This window comes from Myotis brandtii, unplaced genomic scaffold (assembly GCF_000412655.1).
Source record: "Myotis brandtii unplaced genomic scaffold, ASM41265v1 scaffold250, whole genome shotgun sequence".
Lineage (NCBI taxonomy): Eukaryota > Metazoa > Chordata > Mammalia > Chiroptera > Vespertilionidae > Myotis > Myotis brandtii.
In genome coordinates, this window is record NW_005359478.1 from 1332103 (window position 1) to 1349100 (window position 16998).

The 16998-nt window shown below is 44.9% G+C and overlaps 2 protein-coding genes across 24 annotated transcripts in view; both read left to right on the forward strand.

Annotated features, from left to right (window-relative positions):
• Nucleotides 1-12240, forward strand: part of UBAP2L (ubiquitin associated protein 2-like) — a 46456-nt gene extending 34216 nt beyond the window's left edge. For 9 of the 22 annotated variants that reach the window (XM_014540771.1, XM_014540769.1, XM_014540772.1 and 6 more), the window contains 9 exons: nt 199-394; nt 487-575; nt 1559-1612; nt 2326-2407; nt 3101-3318; nt 3773-3878; nt 8693-8760; nt 9940-10137; nt 10555-11366. In XM_014540771.1, the coding sequence (XP_014396257.1) occupies nt 199-394; nt 487-575; nt 1559-1612; nt 2326-2407; nt 3101-3318; nt 3773-3878; nt 8693-8760; nt 9940-10137; nt 10555-10956 (1413 nt within the window). In that variant the 3' untranslated portion in view covers nt 10957-11366. Of the gene's footprint in view, nt 1-198; nt 395-486; nt 576-1558; nt 1613-2325; nt 2408-3100; nt 3319-3772; nt 3879-5386; nt 5790-8692; nt 8761-9939; nt 10138-10554; nt 11367-11463; nt 12100-12126 lie in introns of those variants that run through there. The other 13 variants (XM_005867475.2, XM_014540778.1, XM_005867477.2 and 10 more) reach the window with 7 other exon arrangements.
• Nucleotides 12241-13248: 1008 nt separating this feature from the next.
• HAX1 (HCLS1 associated protein X-1) lies at nt 13249-16296 on the forward strand. 2 transcript variants are annotated; one of them, XM_005867484.2, is made up of 7 exons: nt 13249-13502; nt 13990-14249; nt 14431-14618; nt 15366-15417; nt 15559-15665; nt 15792-15882; nt 16029-16296. In XM_005867484.2, exons 1-7 carry the CDS (start codon nt 13450-13452, stop codon nt 16118-16120), a joined length of 843 nt encoding a protein of 280 aa, XP_005867546.1. In that variant the 5' UTR covers nt 13249-13449; the 3' UTR covers nt 16121-16296. The 2 variants fall into 2 exon arrangements, with proteins under 2 accessions (XP_005867546.1, XP_005867548.1); XM_005867486.2 differs by lacking the exon at nt 15792-15882 and having other exon boundaries at nt 13360-13502.
• Nucleotides 16297-16998: the final 702 nt, after the last annotated feature.

Here is a 16998-nt window from a genome sequence, read left to right on the forward strand (position 1 = left end):
CTCTTAGGGAATGTCTACCTGTAAAGTATTTAGTAATTTCTTCTAATTTGGCAGAGGACACTCTGGTACCATTCCTCAGCCTTTTTAATTGGGAAGTTGAGTGATGATATAATCAACAGCAAGGATTGTTGATCTTTCCTGACCGGTTAGACTAATTGCTGTTTCCTCCTCCTCTCTTCCACCGCTCTCTTTTTGAAGCACACAAGCGTGGAGAGTGAGGCGAATCTTCATTCTTCCTCCAGCACTTTCTCCACCACGTCCAGCACAGTCTCTGCACCTCCGCCAGTGGTCAGTGTCTCCTCCAGTCTCAATAGTGGCAGTAGCCTGGGCCTCAACATAGGCAGCAACTCCACTGTCACAGCCTCGACTCGAAGCTCAGTTGCTACAACTTCAGGTAGCCCTGCATAGAAAAGGTGGATGGCATTCCTTTGGGATGAAGGAGAGAAATAATTGTGTGACAGCATAAAAATGTAATTTCTTTTTTAGGAAAAGCTCCTCCTAATCTCCCTCCTGGGGTCCCGCCATTGTTGCCTAATCCGTATATTATGGCTCCAGGGCTGTTACATGCCTACCCGGTAAGTGAGACTTTGGGGTCTTCTCCAAAAGATGAAGATAGTGTGGCTACTCTTTATAAATCTGGCTTCGGGTGGAAGACTATAATTGAAATATAGGATAGATGAGTGGTTGTTGCATGAAAGCAAGGCTTCAATCTTTGTAGTTTTGAGAGAAAAAAATAACAGTTTTTAGAGAGGAACGACTAAATGGAGGCCAGGCCCTCTGTTGTATATTTTCTCGTGAAATACATATTCTCGGTTTCAGAAGCCAAAGGCCAGAATGTCCACCTGATATCCCTTTTAATTTCTTAGAGAATTATTTTCTCTAGTTGAATTGATTCCCTATCTCTGAGGGTCTTTGCTGGAACTTTGGTCAGACCAAAGTTCCCAACTCTATTGGGTCTACCTGAAAATAGGTGGCTGACAGTAGTAACTTTTTGCAAACAGGGGGTTGAGGGTAGAAATAGGTGACATCTGTAATACTGTAAAAACTATATATTTAAATTTAAAAAATTCTTTTAAATTGGTTTTGGAGAGAGAGGAAGGGATGGAGGGAGAGAATAACATCAATGTGAGAGCGAAACATCATTCGGCTTGGCTGCCTCATAGGGATCAAGCCTGCAATCTGGTCAGGAATCAAATCGGCAACCTCTTGGTGTATGGGATGACACCCACACCAGCCCAGGGCTAAGCCATGTTTTGAAAACTGTAAGAGACAGGCTGGTTGAACAGAAAGTAAGAGCAGGCTATTCATGTATGACTTGTGTAAGACACCAGTCTAGTTGAATCACTAGTATGTAACTCAAGGAAAGTTTCAATACCTTTCATGAATCACTTAATCTCTTTGTATTTACTTCTTTCCTCTTAAAGGAAACAATCTGTCTTCTGTTCTTCCCTAAAAATGAGGATGAATGTTCTGTTGATTTACCTTGTTTCCTAGCTCCTTGGTTTGCTAGCATCATGACCAGTCCACATTAGTATTCTTATATGCTTGTATCTTTCAGCCACAAGTATATGGTTATGATGACTTGCAGATGCTTCAGACAAGATTTCCATTGGTGAGTATGTGATGTAGGGCTTGGGAAAAGAAAGTAATCTTAAAATTCGTGTTGGGGGGATTATTTTCACATGTTCAGTTGGTAAGTCATAGCTCTTTCCCAACCATTACTTCATACACACACTTTAAGATATATCAGAGTATGGTGTCTTGGGGAGTGGCTCTAATAGAAGATAACTTAAAAGAAAAATCAGAGTTGTGGCATCTTTGAAGTAAACAAATTTTATCATTCTATAACTCAGGGTACCTGGAACTCTCAAGATGCTTTCTGTATGTTTCAGACACTTTGAATTCTAGAAAGATCTATTTTCTCAGTAGTAGTAGACGATTAGGGTTAATTATCTACAGGTTTGAGAATATTACTGGTCCTGGTGGACTTGGTGTGTTTTACACTGGGCATACCCGTAGACCTTGCTTGACTGTGCTCATGGCCAGGCAGGGGGGACAGTGTATGCAAGAGTAATTTGGAGTTTGTGCTAGTTCTAGCCAGCCTATTCGGTGGCTGGATAAGTTGCATTACTTCAACATTTTCCTGCCTCTCAGCAGAGGCCAGGCAGGGGGGACAGTGTATGCAAGAGTAATTTGGAGTTTGTGCTAGTTCTAGCCAGCCTATTCGGTGGCTGGATAAGTTGCATTACTTCAACATTTTCCTGCCTCTCAGCAGAGAGGAGAATAGTGGCATTGAATCTCTGCTCTTTTAATTCTCTCTTCTAGGATTACTACAGCATCCCATTTCCTGCACCCACCACGCCGCTGACTGGGAGGGATGGTAGCCTGTCCAGCAACCCTTATTCTGGTAGGACTGGGATAGGGCTAAATAAAAGGAGATTGTGTTGAGATTGGTGGCAGAAACCTGATTAGTAACAGGAAGGGACCCAGTTCAGTTAAGATCTTTGGCAGAAATATAGAATGGATGTGATGAATCAGTATTGGTAGATTCAGAATCCTGCTAAAGATGGGCATGTGGCAAGTTTTTCCTTATCTTTTTGTTGTCTCCCTGTGATTCCAGATGATATTTTGACATGGTTTTCAGACATTCTCCAGGAAACGCAGTGGTTGAACTGGCCGTCTGCTCATCTCTGCTCCTGTACCCTACTCACAGGGGCAGTCTCATTGCCATTACCTTGATTGTCCATGGGCCTTCACTGATCTACCATTTTCTTGACCTATCATTGTTTTTTTGAATCTAGCATGGAGTGTTCCCATGGAGGGAGAGTTGGGGGAGATGAAGTAAGACGAGTAGGCAGGGAAATCATGCAGGAACTTTATTCTGGGAGCCTGTCTCTGCTACAGCATTGCACAGTCATTCGACATTAGTCCTTGACAGCACTGTGCTTGCTGTGTGCTGGGCAGTGCTGAATGGAGCTGCAAAGAAATGTAATTCAAATTTAACAGGATTTTCTGGAATCATGGGAAACCAGAAGTAGTAATTCTGCATTGGTGTGGGGGGGCTGAAAGAGGCAGGTACATTTAGCCTCTCCTGTCACAGGTGACCTCACAAAGTTTGGCCGTGGGGATGCCTCCTCCCCAGCCCCGGCCACTACCTTGGCCCAACCCCAACAGAACCAGACGCAGACTCACCACACCACGCAGCAGACATTCCTGAACCCGGCGCTGCCTCCTGGCTACAGTTACACCAGCCTGCCATACTACACAGGGGTTCCGGGCCTCCCCAGCACCTTCCAGTATGGGCCTGCTGTGTTCCCTGTGAGTACCTGGGCTTGGTCTTTCCTTGTGGTAAAGTATCCTAACCCTAGACTATCCTAGCTGCTTTCAAGGACTTTAATAATGGATAAAGCAGAACAGTTTCTCTTTCTGGCCTGGGGGAGGGAGTGGGGCTGGAATTGGGGGGGTATTGGGATAAGGATTACGTGTTATTAGAATTAGCTAAAGTAGGAATATGATAGCATATAGCTTTACTCCCAGACTGTCTTTCATTCCCTGCTATCACTGCCCTTTTCCCTTCTTTCAACATACCATTTCTTGACTTGACGGATTTTAGAAAGTTGGTAGGGAGCCTATTTCATTCACTAAGTGAACTGTAGTCAGCCTATATCACAATGGGTAATCATCTGAATGCTTCAGTCCCTGAACAAAGACCGGTAGGGTGAATGGTACTCTGCTGCCATTTCACGGCAGTTCTGGCCTTTTTACTCCTTAGGTGGCTCCTACCTCTTCCAAGCAGCATGGTGTGAATGTCAGTGTGAATGCATCGGCCACCCCTTTCCAACAGCCAAGTGGATATGGGTCTCATGGATACAACACTGGTAAGCTTACCTTGACCCCAGCTGTCAGTGGTGTCTGTGGGATGTTATTAAATGAGTTTCAAGGAGGAAGACTGTGCTTGATAAAATAAGGTTCTATTGGTGAGGGTGTGCTGCTGCTCATGTATGATTGTTAATGATTGACTGCTTGTGTGTCTGCCTGAGCAGCCCCAACAGAGGAGCTTGATACTAGACCATATATTCACTCATGACAGGGATGGCCTGGAGCATGTATTGGCTATTAGCATATGCTGGCTGGCCTAATATTTGGGTGGGAAGCAAGGCAAGGGGCCCCAAGATTTCATTGAGATGTTAATGGAGGCAAGTGTTAATATGTATGGTACCGATCATACAAAAGGGTCATATTTACTGAATAGAAGGGTTAAATGATTTCTTTGCTAGTGTGCTGTAGTAGACTTAGCATATATATCTTTGTAGTACTACTTTTTTTATGTGGCCCCTTTTAAATCCCAAGCTAGGAGACCTAAAATGTGGAGAGAAAGAATTAGGGTATGAGTATAGGCATACCTTGGAGATAATGTGGATTCTCTTCCAAACCACCATAATAAAGTGAGTTGTAGTCTTTGATGGTGGATGGTCTTGCCTTCACTTTCCAAAAAATGCAACACTTGTGAGGTGCAATAAAACGAAGTATGCCTGTACTCAATAAAGTGAGAGTTGGACCTTTAGGTTCCTTCACTTGTATGGCTGGGTTCTTTGCAAAATCCATTTGCACATCTGATGGCAGAGAGGGAAATGTTGGAATCTCCTGAATGGGTACTGACTTAAAAGATTCTTAGTCCATCCCTTCCTTGTTCCTGTACCTGACAACCTATACTCCACTTTTGGAGGACAGGGAGTAAGAAAAGGAGTCTTTGAATAAAACAATTCCACCTACTTTTTTCATTGATTTGTAGATGAATATGGGTGTGGGGAGGAGGATGGGTTTGAGGATTGTACTTCAAAAATCTCTGCTCAGTTATGGTTTCATGATGATTTGGATGGAGCTGCATCTGCATTCTTCACCCTTGTGTGGCCTCCAAGTTGATAAATTGCCCAAGGTTTTAATAATTGGGAAACTCTGAGCTGAGCACAGATGGCAGTTGGTCTGGGAACTAACAGCCAGGTGGAGTTTTGAACTGTGTTGTATAACTTAGGTCAAGATTTAAACTCAAGAAATCCTGAGGCACCCATTGAGATTTAATATCTAGGACCCCTGGTGGCTATTCCTCTCACTGAGCACGATCCACCCTAATCCTTGGGGGGAAGTATTATAAACTCTTTGATTTGGAATGGCCCCATTCCCAGATTAGATTTAAGTTTTAGCTGGACCAGGTTCAAGAATAGCATACCTGGTTCTGGAAATCGGAGCTTCTTACCTCCCTTAGGATTTCAGAAACTCTCTAACAGCCCTTTTGAGAACCCCCAGTTCCCAGCCCCACAGAAGGTTGTCATCCCATTCCTCATCAACCTCTAAATTCATTTATTTTTATGTATTTGATTCCTTTTAGGAAGAAAATATCCACCCCCTTACAAGCATTTCTGGACGGCAGAGAGCTAATTTGGCCCAAGGCTGGGGGCTCTGTTTTGTGTGTGTGTATAAATTTGCACTGAAGTCTTGTTTCAGAAACCAGACCACTGAGGAGAGCCTGCTGAGCTGAGGCCATGGCCTGCGTGGCTTGGGGAAATGAGTTGGTGGATACCTTCTGGGCTTTTGAACTTGCCCTTCCCCCAGTTCCCTCTCCCCCATGTGTCTGACCCTGTCTTACCCATTTCGAGTTCAAGCGGTGCAGCACCTCCGAAGCATCAATGCACACACCTGCTGTTGCTTTTGTTTTCTGGAAGGCATGTAGTTTCAACTTGTAACAAAAAATATTTGTAGTCTTCAATAAACTGTGGTATTTCTTTAGCTAACTCTGGCGTTCTTTCCGTGCATGTCTTTCTGGACACTAGGATCCAATGTTGTGCAGTGGATGAAGGGTGGAGGGTGGTCTTTTCAATCAAACTCCAGCATAGCCAAAGAACTGGTAACTTTTCAGTATGGTGATTTTTATGAAGGTGGGGGAGGGGAAACGGTCTCAGTTTCCAACCTGTTGATTGGTTGGTAAAGAAAGTTATTTGTAGAAAATCCCTGATTCTCCATGCTTATTATAGCTCTTCACTTTCCATTTAGATCTTCCCCTTGCCTCTGACATAAGCAGGGGGGGCGGGGGGAGGAAAAAAGGTTTAGTGTCATGTCATGGTGAAAGGTAGAAGAGATGGTGTTCAGAGCTGTTGTTGGAGAAGTATCTTCAAGGCTTAATTTCCACATTTGGTTCCCTCAGGCCAAGTGGCTGGTTGAGATCTAATAGAGTTTTGAGGGACCAGCCAGTTGATGACTCAGGCTGTGGAAACTGTGCTAGCCTGGAGCATTGTTCTTAGTCCCTTCAGGGATTGTGGAATATTAGTGTTTTGCACTTGTGGGTGTAGCTAATGATGTGTGGGAGAGGTTTGGTTAGACATCCTTGACTATAGAAATTCTAATCCCCATTCAATCCAACTAGTACACCACCAGCCCTTTGTTTACAGTTAACTTGCACAGTGAGACCACCATTCTTAGTTAATTGGAAACCCCTATATTACTTCCTTTGTTCCTAGCCTGCTGGAGTAATTTTGTCCTGGGGGTGTAACCAACTTTCCAAGGGGGAGAGTGGTTCTTGGTTCTGGGTTCTCCTCCCTGTTGTCCACATGGTGTTAGTATGATCATCATGTTTGGGAGTCGGTTATAGAAGGGGATTTTGACTCTTGGAAGGAAAACAAGAGAACTCGAGCCTGAGGAGCTTTCTAATAATTGGTAAAGGGTAGGTAGGGACCTCTAATGCTTACACTGAGGCTATTATGGCAACTACAAGGAGAAATCACTTTTTCCCCCTGTATTTCCAGTCCCTTTATCCAATATCCAACTTAAAGCCTCTGGACTATAAGCTGGTTTTTAGCTAGTCCAGCCTCTGAAAAGAATGAGACCAAGTAGGGACACATTGAAACTAAATTGCTCCTTACCACCCAGTTTGAGAGTCAAGTTAGCCATTTCTTCCATTTGTGTGGGATGACCAAGGAGTCTCAGCAAGCTGTTTGAGTCTTTGCAGTAAAATTCAATCATTATCTCATTTTCCTAAAGAAATGTTCTATTTATTTCCTGTCTATTCCACTTTACTCAAACCTTCCATATAAACCTCATCAGCATAGCCTTTTCCATACAAAAAATAAGCTTGTTTTTTCAAGTTAGGCTTACTGCCGGTGATTTACCAGATGGGCTCCTGGGATTTGAAAAAAGGAAAGGGGAAAAATACTCGATCAGGTCATATATTGTCCCTGTCTTTCACTTTAGTGCCTAGAAAGCATGGAGTTGATACTTTGGACACGGGGAAGTATTTTCTCATGCTTGCTTTCTGTAGTTCTGTTCTTTTTCCTAGTTGGTGTTTGCTCCTCCCTGGAACTATCTGGACTTGTGATGTGGGAGGGGTTTCCAGGTTAAGATGCCACTTCTATTGGGAAGATTCTAAAGTGGCTGTCTAAGGTGGGCTTAACTTTTGATGGCTGCCTTTGTCCTAGACATTGGGAGGATTTGGGTTCTGGAGTTTGAAGGGGGATTGCTGCTGAATTGCGGGTGAATGGAGGATTCTTCATTTGTGATTTGGTCACTTCAGTATAGTGTTTCTAAAAGACTCTTCTGTCAAAGTAATCCTAACAGCAAAGGAGAAGGCTCCAAGAACATAGACTAAAATACAAAGTTTTTCTGAAGTTTCACTTTATCTCAATTCATGAGAACTAATATATCTTTTAAAATCATGCTTTAAATTCCTAGTTAAATTTGAGTTACTTGGCCTCAAATCTTTGCATACAATTTTAGTAAGATAAGATGCTGGATTAGCTTACCTGATGGCTTTTTCCCTATATCCTTGACCTTTTGCCCCAGGAGATAGACTATGTGTATTTCAGTTGAAGGAGTATACATTAAAATGAGGACTTGTATTACTTTGGTTTCCTTTAAGTTGTAGTGGTAGTAGAGTTTTTCAAAAGGAAACAAGTGAGTTGTTAAGAGTATGGATGGAAGCCTTTATCTCATGGAGAAGCTAAAGTTGTAAACTAGAGTAACATTTAGGTTTTGTGTTCCACCGAGACTGCAGGAGATAGCCTATTCCTATAGGCCTTCCTCATTCCCCTTCCCTTAAAATGCGTAGACGGATCTTCATCTTTATGCCAGCTCGTAAGTATACAGCCTGGAAGCTCCAAGATTAGAGAAGCTGGACTAAGCTGAAGCTCTGAGAATAAAAGTACTCTTGGAGGTGGAATTGAACTGCTTCTCTAGTACTTACCTTATGCTGTGAAAGCATGGATTTTGAGCCCAGGAGTGTCTCTTCATGAACAGGAAAAGAGCCAGAGTACCTGTCTTCTGGAGCACGACTGAGTGCATTTAGGGTGGATTGACTTGAAATGGACATTATAAGTGTAATAATTATAAGTGTTGGGCTTTGCTACCGAGGTGTTTTGAAAACTATGTACTAGTGAGTTTGGCTGTTTGCCCTTGTCCCCCCAAAACCCACTCACCTCACTCTCACAATATACTCAGTACACACCTGGAAAGGACAAGAGAACCCTTCGCTAGCCTTTGTGTCATGAGCTCTTATCCCTCAAGACTGACCTGAAGATGGAAAAACAGACCAAAATTCCCTTGCCGTGCTATAGCTAGAAAGACTTCACATGTCACTCACCACCTCCCAGGGAGAGGGATCAGGCAGCTAGCTGAGCTAATCCTCCTCTGTTTCCTCCTCCCCCAGGTGTCTCAGTCACCTCCAGTAACACGGGCGTGCCAGATATCTCGGGTTCTGTGTACTCCAAAACCCAGGTAGGTGCCTGGCTCTGGATGGAAGTGGAAAAAGAGAGATGGACATAGAGAAGATGGAGTTGCATTGATAGAAGTGAGCAGGAACAGCCCTAACACCTGTGAGCAGGTGTCAGGAAACCCATTCTACTAGCAAATGATTCATCTTTAGACTTTACTTTCTCGAGGAAGCTTAAATTTAGTCTTCAGGGAGGGAGAGAACAAATGAGAAATGTCATAGGAAGGTTGGAAAATTTTAATGTGTCATGTGATTTATTGTGTAATTGGTCTTTAACTTATGCACACCCAAACTTTTCATAACTTTTTTTAAAAATATATTTTATTGATTTTTTACAGAGAGGAAGGGAGGAGGAGAGGGATAGAGAGCTAGAAACATTGATGAGAGAGAAACATTGATTCAATTGCTTCCTGCACACTCCCTACTGGGGATGTGCCCACAACCAAGGTACATGCCCTTGACCGGAATCGAACCTGGGACTCTTCAGTCCGCAGGCCGACGTTCTATCCACTGAGCCAAACCGGTCAGGGCATCACTTTCAAAGAGAATGAATATGGAATGAAGGGAAGTAAGTTCATTCCCTTCTTTGTAAGTATATCTATAATAAAGAGTGGGAAAGGAGTGGGCAAAGCCCATGTCAATAACTACAGTAAAGCATTTGAATTATCCACAGATTTTTTGTTTTTGTTTTTTTTTCTCCCACCACCATAAATAATTTAAAGTTTGATATAAAGTATTAGGAGTTATAGTGGAGTGCTTCATGGCCAAGACCTTTAACACTAAAGATAACTCAGCATTTCTTTTGAAAAAAATCCATGGAGTTCCTATTTCTACCCAACTCCAGAGATAGGGGTGCTAAGGAGTAGTCAGCAGATTTCACTATGTTTGTATATGACAGATTTTATAAAGTGCTTTCACATCCAGCTTCTCATTTGGTCCTTACAACTAAGAGGTCAATAAGCATCCCTGTTTTATATATTAGAGAACAAGCTTAGAGAGTAATTTTCTCAGGATCACACAGCTATTAAAGTGCAGAGCTGAGACTGAGACTTGAATATCTGACTTCAGGTGTAGCATTCCTTCTATGACACCATGCTGCTTTTTGAGGGTGGGAGAGCTTGGGCTCAAATCCTAAGGATTCATTGCTCATCCCTTTTACTCTCTCCTCCCATCTTCCTGGATAGCAATCCTTTGAGAAACAAGGTTTTCATTCCGGTACTCCTGCTGCCTCCTTCAACTTGCCTTCAGCCCTAGGAAGTGGGGGGCCCATCAATCCAGCCACAGCTGCTGCCTACCCACCTGCCCCCTTTATGCACATTCTGACCCCCCATCAGCAGCCGCACTCCCAGATCCTTCACCATCACCTACAGCAGGATGGCCAGGTAATAGCCCTCCCTCTCTCCTTCTCTTCCTCTTCCTTCTTATCCCTTAAAACTGCCACCCCTTTCCTTTTCTTACCCTTCCTCACCACCACCTCCACCCAATTCTCCCCAGCGCCAGCCATGGGCACACAGCACATTACAGACACAAGCGCACATAACACGAGTGGCCGGCAAAGGAGATGTCAGAGAAGGGGCCAGACTGAAACCTAATTCTGCCCAATTCCTTTGGTGCCTTTCTCCTCCACCTCCTCCCATATCACAGTTTTCCTCATCCCATCAGACCTGGGTCACACCTTCCCTCTTACCTCTCCCAGCCCTCCCCCTTCCCTCACATTATAGCTTTCCCTTCTAATAATGGTGGAGTTCTATTGTCAAAGTTTGTCCCTTTATTTTCCATATATCCTGGTTCTGCCTCAGCTACCATATTTGCAGATGATTCTCTGTTGCCAGCGCCAGCAGGAGGAGCAGGTAATGAAACTGAATGATATGCTTGAACCCACTCCTTTTCAGTCCCCATTACACCTCCACAGCCTTAGGGAATTTGAGAAAAGTTTGCACGATCACAAATCGGGATACACAAACACAAACACCTTGCTGAGCTCTCTGGCCTCCCATTCCTCTCTTGTCCTCCCCTCCTCAATGCTCTCTTTCTTTCTGCCCTTCCCCACCTCTGGGAACACTTGGTTACTGCAATGGAAAGGATTCTTGGGGCAGCATCTGAAGCCTGGGGCCTCGAGACTGTCTCTCCACCTTGCCTGTAATGGGCTCACAGATATGATACATGTGGCAGGGTGGGGAGCCATGGGATGGTACAAGTGACCTCTCCTCCACCATAGGTTCCTGGGGAGCTGGAATAAGGGCTGCTTTGCTCTCAAAGGCAGCTTTCCAAATGAGGCCTTCCTGGGGATTAATGAAAATGAAATCGCTTGTGATCACTCATCTTCAAGAGGCCATAATTCTCTCTAGAGAGTTGCCTTTTCTCAGAGCAGGGGAATGGGGGGAGGAGAAGATACAATTGAAAATGAGTAGAACTGATTCACTGTCTAATCTCTGCAGGTATCTTGCCCTCTTTTCATCTTTCCCCTGTTTAAAGGGTTTTTTGCGGGGATTTTTGCTGCTTTTTGTTTGTGTTTTGTTTTTTTGGTCAGAGGTGCTTTGGCAGCCATATAAACCGAATTTTCTGTGGTTGAGAAGCTTCAGAATAGTTTCTAAGCAAGGGGAATGGGAAAGCAAGATGATTTCCAAATCTCCACCTGAAGATGTCACAAATTTGTCACACTAACTAGACACCTTTTTCCTCCCCATCATCCTCCCATTCCCCTGCAGACGGGCAGCGGGCAACGTAGCCAGACCAGCTCCATCCCGCAGAAGCCCCAGACCAACAAGTCTGCCTACAACAGCTACAGCTGGGGGGCCAACTGAGGCCCTGACCCTCTCTTCCTGGTCCCATCTTCTGAGAGGGCTTCTCAGCCTGGCAACTATGGAAACAGCATCAAAGAGAGGAATGTGGAGGGGTTCCGCTGCCCCACCCTCACCCCCAGTGGCCCACCCCATGCCTCAGCTTCATGTCTGTTCATTCCCATACCATCCCCACTCTGTTGTATGTATTATAGGATTTGTATTTTCACTCCCCCACCCCCCTTTCTTTTCCTCCTTCCCCCTTGCATTCAAGATTATGAAACTTGGCTGTGGGCCCTGCCCTTCCTTTTCCTCCTGTTCACCCTAGTGGTGTATGGGTGAGGTGGGGAGGGGGGAACCCCCAAATATATATCAGCCCAACAGCCCTATGTCTCCTCCTTTATTATTAGGAAGCAAAACAACAACAAAAAATGGCGTCATGAATATGAACAGCATTGTCAGATGGATTAGTTGAAGTGGTTTTTTTTTTTTTTTTTGTACTGTGTCTTCAAATTTAATGGATTAATGTGTCTTGTATATATAAAAAGAAAACATCTACCTTCAGCCTCTGCCCATTCTTGCTCCGTCTAGGACATCCTCAGTCTCGCGGATGACCAGCTTGGTGAATAAGTATTACTGTACCAACTGGGCCTCTTCTAGCAGGCCCCGAAGGCAGTGGAATAAAATGAAATCTTCATCCTTTAAGAACACCTCTGACCTTAATGATTTAGTATTGTGCCCTTGAGGGGATTCTCTTCCCTTCTCCCCTAAGAATTTCACAGCCTGTTGCCTGGAAAGAACCACCTCAAATCTTAATTTCCTTCAAAAACTACTACATATACGGCAGATTTCAGGCAGTAAAGGGAGTGGGAGAGTGGATATTGGGTGGAAAGGGAGAGGATTAAGGAGCTGAAAGAAATGCCTTTGTAAAGTCAAAGTATAATTTAGCTGAGTCCAAGCAAGTGAATTGCAAAGTAGGGCAACATGCACTGTGTGCTGGCAAAACTGAAGTTTGGGGCCCAATTTTCCTAGAAGTACTTCTTGCTGCTTGAGTGGTTTCATTTTCCATAGCTATATCCAACCCCCTAAAAGGAGTCTAGAGGAAGGCCAGGGATGAGATTGGGGTAGGAGTGCAGGAGGGAGAGGCTTTGAAAGCCACGAATGATAGGGAAAGGGGGATACTTAAGAGCCCCAAATTATTTCTTCTCTTCGAGACTCCACTAGATTTCCCTTGGTCTCTCACAAAGCCTTTATTCTGCTGGTTGTAAAGCCTGCATAGAAAAATTAAAAGACTCCTGTATGGTAATGATAAGCTCCTTAGCTGGAGAGATGAAGTGCATGTGTCCCCATGTCTAACTCCCTTAGGTCCGGGGAGTTGGGTACTGAAGGAGCTTGATGAAATATTTTGTCCATCCCACTTGGACTTCACTGAGGCCAGTCAAGAAGGCGCCAGGTGGTTTCCGATGGAGGACTGGTCGTCCACGGGGGTGGTGAACCGGCGGTGAGGGCGGGCGCGGGACCGGTTCATTTGTGCGGATGGGCTGCTCTCTGGCGGCTTTATCGGCACCATGAAACCCTCGAGATACCGGATTGGGCCGGGTTGGTCGGCAGGAGAGAGAAGTGGCTTAGGAGACAGGTGATCGTTGGAAGATGAAAACTCTGGACGCCCACTACCAGAAAAAAACAAACGAACTGCTGCTGCGAAATGAAAGCCTTTCGCATTTGAGAGGCCCGTCTGCCCCGCCCCCTCCGCGTCCTGCTTACGGCCATTTTACGACGGGGTGTCGATCGCAGGTTTGCTTTCCGGCAGCGTAAGCTGACTCTTCGCTTAGTTTCCGACGGCGTAGCCCCGGCTTTCCTCCCGGTGTGAATGGGCCTCAGGTGGGCTTTGGAGGTTCGAATCCCAGCACGGGAATGAGCCTCTTTGACCTCTTTCGGGGCTTTTTCGGCTTTTCTGGACCTCGGAGGTGAGAATGGATCCGGGTCGGACAAGGGAGGGGGGGTCTTCTGAGGGGAGCTTGACCTCTGACACCGTATATTTGGAAAAACATCTCCTATCTCCACTCCAACTCCTGTGGAGAGAACAGAAGTCACAACATTGAACACTCACCCCGCGACAGTAACCAAGGCGGTCGTTAGGAGGGAAAGCAACAGCTTAAGCCTTTCTCCAATCTGGGGTGATGCAACAGGGCCCGGGCGGGGAAGACAGTGGGGCTTCGGGGTGGAGGTCAGTGAGCGCGTGAGCAGGACCTTGGGAGGAGGGAGGGGCGGTGTTTGGGAGGCGTCGCGAGGTGAGGACTACCTGATTAAAAACATACCCCGATGGCCAGTCTTCTGATCCTCACACCAGCTCCCCAGACACCTGTTCTTGTCCCGCTTTGCCACCCATGAGTTGATTGTATGGTTGAAGGAGTGAGTGCTGAGATTTTGGTGGCCAATCTGCCTCCGCCCCAGCCACAGGGATCCCTTTTTTGGAGGGATGACTCGAGATGAAGATGAGGATGACGATGAAGAAGAAGGAGGAGCCACCTGGGGCCCTGGGAGCTCGAGGTTTGAGGGTCCCCAACCCCCTGAGGAATTTGGCTTCGGCTTCAGCTTCACCCCTGGAGGAGGGATGCGTTTCCACGACAACTTCGGCTTTGATGACCTAGTACGGGATTTTAATAACATCTTCAGCGAGATGGGGGCCTGGACCTTGCCTTCCCGTCCTCCTGGTGTGTGGCTGCCCCTGAGGGAGAACCTATGGTTTCTACTGGGTTGGTGGGTGAAATGAAGAGCCTGCAGAAAGTAGTTGGGGGGTGGGAAGTGTGAGAAGACTGATGATTTCAAGGGGGATTAAGAGATCCCAAGTCCTTTCCCTCCCCCAGCATCCATACACTTGCCATCTTTCTGCAGAACTTCCAGGTCCTGAGTCAGAGACACCTAGTGAGAGATTGCAGGAGGGACAGACACTTCGGGACTCAATGCTTAAGTATCCAGATAGTCACCAACACAGGATCTTTGGGGGGGTCTCGGAGAGTGATGCAAGAACTGACTCTCCAAAACCAGCACCAGACTGGGGCTCCCAGAGACCTTTTCATAGGGTGAGTACATCTGAGCCGGAAATGAAAGCCTGTGGGAGACACCTAATAGAGTGCGAAAACTGAAATCCTTGTTGGAATCTAACAGACTTGGGTTGAAATACTGGGCCCTCCACTTAGTGTATTTATCTGTTTCCTATATTAAGCTGCTTGTAGTATTTTCTCTTGGGGAAAATAGGAGTTCTGCTTTTTCTTTAAAAAAAACACAAACGAAACACTGGTCTATGTGATTCTTGGACAAGACAGGATTATTGGGGGAGGTCAGGAAAGTAACAGTTCATTAAGGCTTTCTTTTTTTTTTTTTAATTTACCATCCCCTCTTTTACTTATTTTTTTTTTATTTTTATTTTTTTCCAATCCTCACCCAAGGATATGTCTTTATTGATTTGAGAGAGAGGTGGAGAGGAAGAGAGAGGAACATCAATACTGGTAGGTTGCCTCTGCACACATCCTGATGGGGGATCAAACCTGCAACCTGGGTATGTGACCTGACCGGAAATCAAACCCAAAACCCTTCATTGCAGGGGATGACACTCCAACCAACTGAACCACACCAGCCAGGGCAGAAAGGCTTTTTTGGTAGAAGGATACATAAAACAGCTAGGAAAGAGAGAATGAGTAAATAAAGCGATCATGAATGGGATCATCTCCTTGGGAGAGGTGGTTTTGGAAGTTGGGAATATTTTGAGTTCTGTGACTCCTCAAGTTTCAGATTGAAAGATGTCATTTCATCTCCTTTGGCTTCTGCAGTTTGATGATATGTGGCCTGTGACCCCCCAGTCTAGAGCCAAAGAGGACAAGGGTGAGTCTGAGAGGACATCTACCAGCCCTCTGTTCTTCAGAAGTTCTCTCTGTTCTCCCTCCCGAAAGTTTCTTCCTGACACACTTGTTCCTCCTTTCCCTTAGACTCTTTCTTTCCTGTTTCTTCTCTCTGTCCTTCTAGATCTTGATTCCCAGGTTTCCCAGGAGGGCCTTGGCCCAGTTCTGCAGCCCCAGCCCAAATCCTATTTCAAGAGTGTCTCTGTGACCAAGATCACTAGGCCAGATGGGGTGAGTTGGGGAGAAGGGTAAAAGGAACTGTGGCTAAGGATGTTTTGGACAGAGGGATCTTTGTAAAGAAACCAGGGACCTCACCTTTAGTGATGTGAAGGCTATGGTGGGGGCTTCTGCTTGTAGACAGTAGAGGAGCGCCGGACTGTGGTGGACAGTGAGGGCCGAAAGGAAACCACAGTAACCCTTCAAGAAGCAGATGGCAGTCCTAGAGCTGGTAAGTGAAGAGTGTGAATCAAAGGGATCCATCTTTTAATTCTTTGGAAAAGGGAAACCCTTACTCTCCTACTTTTTAGTATTATTCCCATCCTTTGCCTCTGCCTCGCCATTTAGTGTGTCTATGTGTATCACTTTCTTTCTTAGATCCAGAACCACCAACAGCTCCAGCCCTGGATGATGCCTTTTCCATCCTGGATTTATTCCTAGGTCGTTGGTCCCGGTCTCGGTCCCAGTAGCCTTGTTAACCCTCAGAGGCCTTCATGTTCTTCCCACCTCCCACCCTTTTCTCACCATCAATGGGCTTAGCTTCTCCTCCTGTCACCTCAGGGCCTTGGTGTGTGGAACAGTGAATTGGGGGCATGTCAGTATGTCATTCATGCAAACTGACCAATAAAACCCTTATTTATGCTAATTTCTTGGTCTTGGTTTTGTTAAGGTTGTTCCACTTTCTAGCACCATCCAGGGTTTCCTAAATTATCATGGCCCAAAACCATCTCCTTGTTTCTTAATATTTTGTTCTACTTCCAAAACCCGATTTGATAAGTAAAGATCAGGTACTAGTAGAAAATAATTTTTCTCTTGGAGGAGATAGGATATGTAGAGATAATCCCAAGAGCATTTCCAGACACGGATGCATCAGATTCTAAAAAAATAGCAAGAGTGCTTGGAATTATAGGGGTAACTGCTTCCCTTGGTGTGGGATCACTATGATTGGATAGCTCATGGGATAATTTAAGGAACTACATGGGCAAATATTTCTTCCTTTACTGGTATGCTTTTATTTTTTATATATATATTAGATAAGCTGTAATTTAGCACAACATTATGGATCTTTTTCTCAGTAAAAAAGTTTTTAGCACTATGGCTTTGAAGAGCAGATCTTCCAGATTTATTTACCTCTTTCCTCAGGAAATCCCACTAAAACGAAAATAAAAGGATTTTTCTAAGGAGGTATCTCAAGAACAGAGGAGAGGAAATATAGTAATGGAATTTAATCTTTTCATTCTTTTATCTTTTGATTTATTGTAGCCAAATTTATCTTTTCACTTATGGTTATTATTTATATTTTTAGAAATCTCTCTTAACCCAAGCTTAAAAGGATACTCTCCTTTAT

Coding starts and splice junctions, on each gene's coding strand:
- HAX1 (XM_005867484.2), top strand. CDS start 13,450: ATGAGCCTCTTTGACCTCTTTCGGGGCTTTTTCGGCTTTTCTGGACCT. Junction 13,503..13,989: donor GGCTTTTCTGGACCTCGGAG/GTGAGAATGGAT, acceptor CCTCCGCCCCAG/CCACAGGGATCCCTTTTTTG. Junction 14,250..14,430: donor CTTGCCTTCCCGTCCTCCTG/GTGTGTGGCTGC, acceptor ATCTTTCTGCAG/AACTTCCAGGTCCTGAGTCA.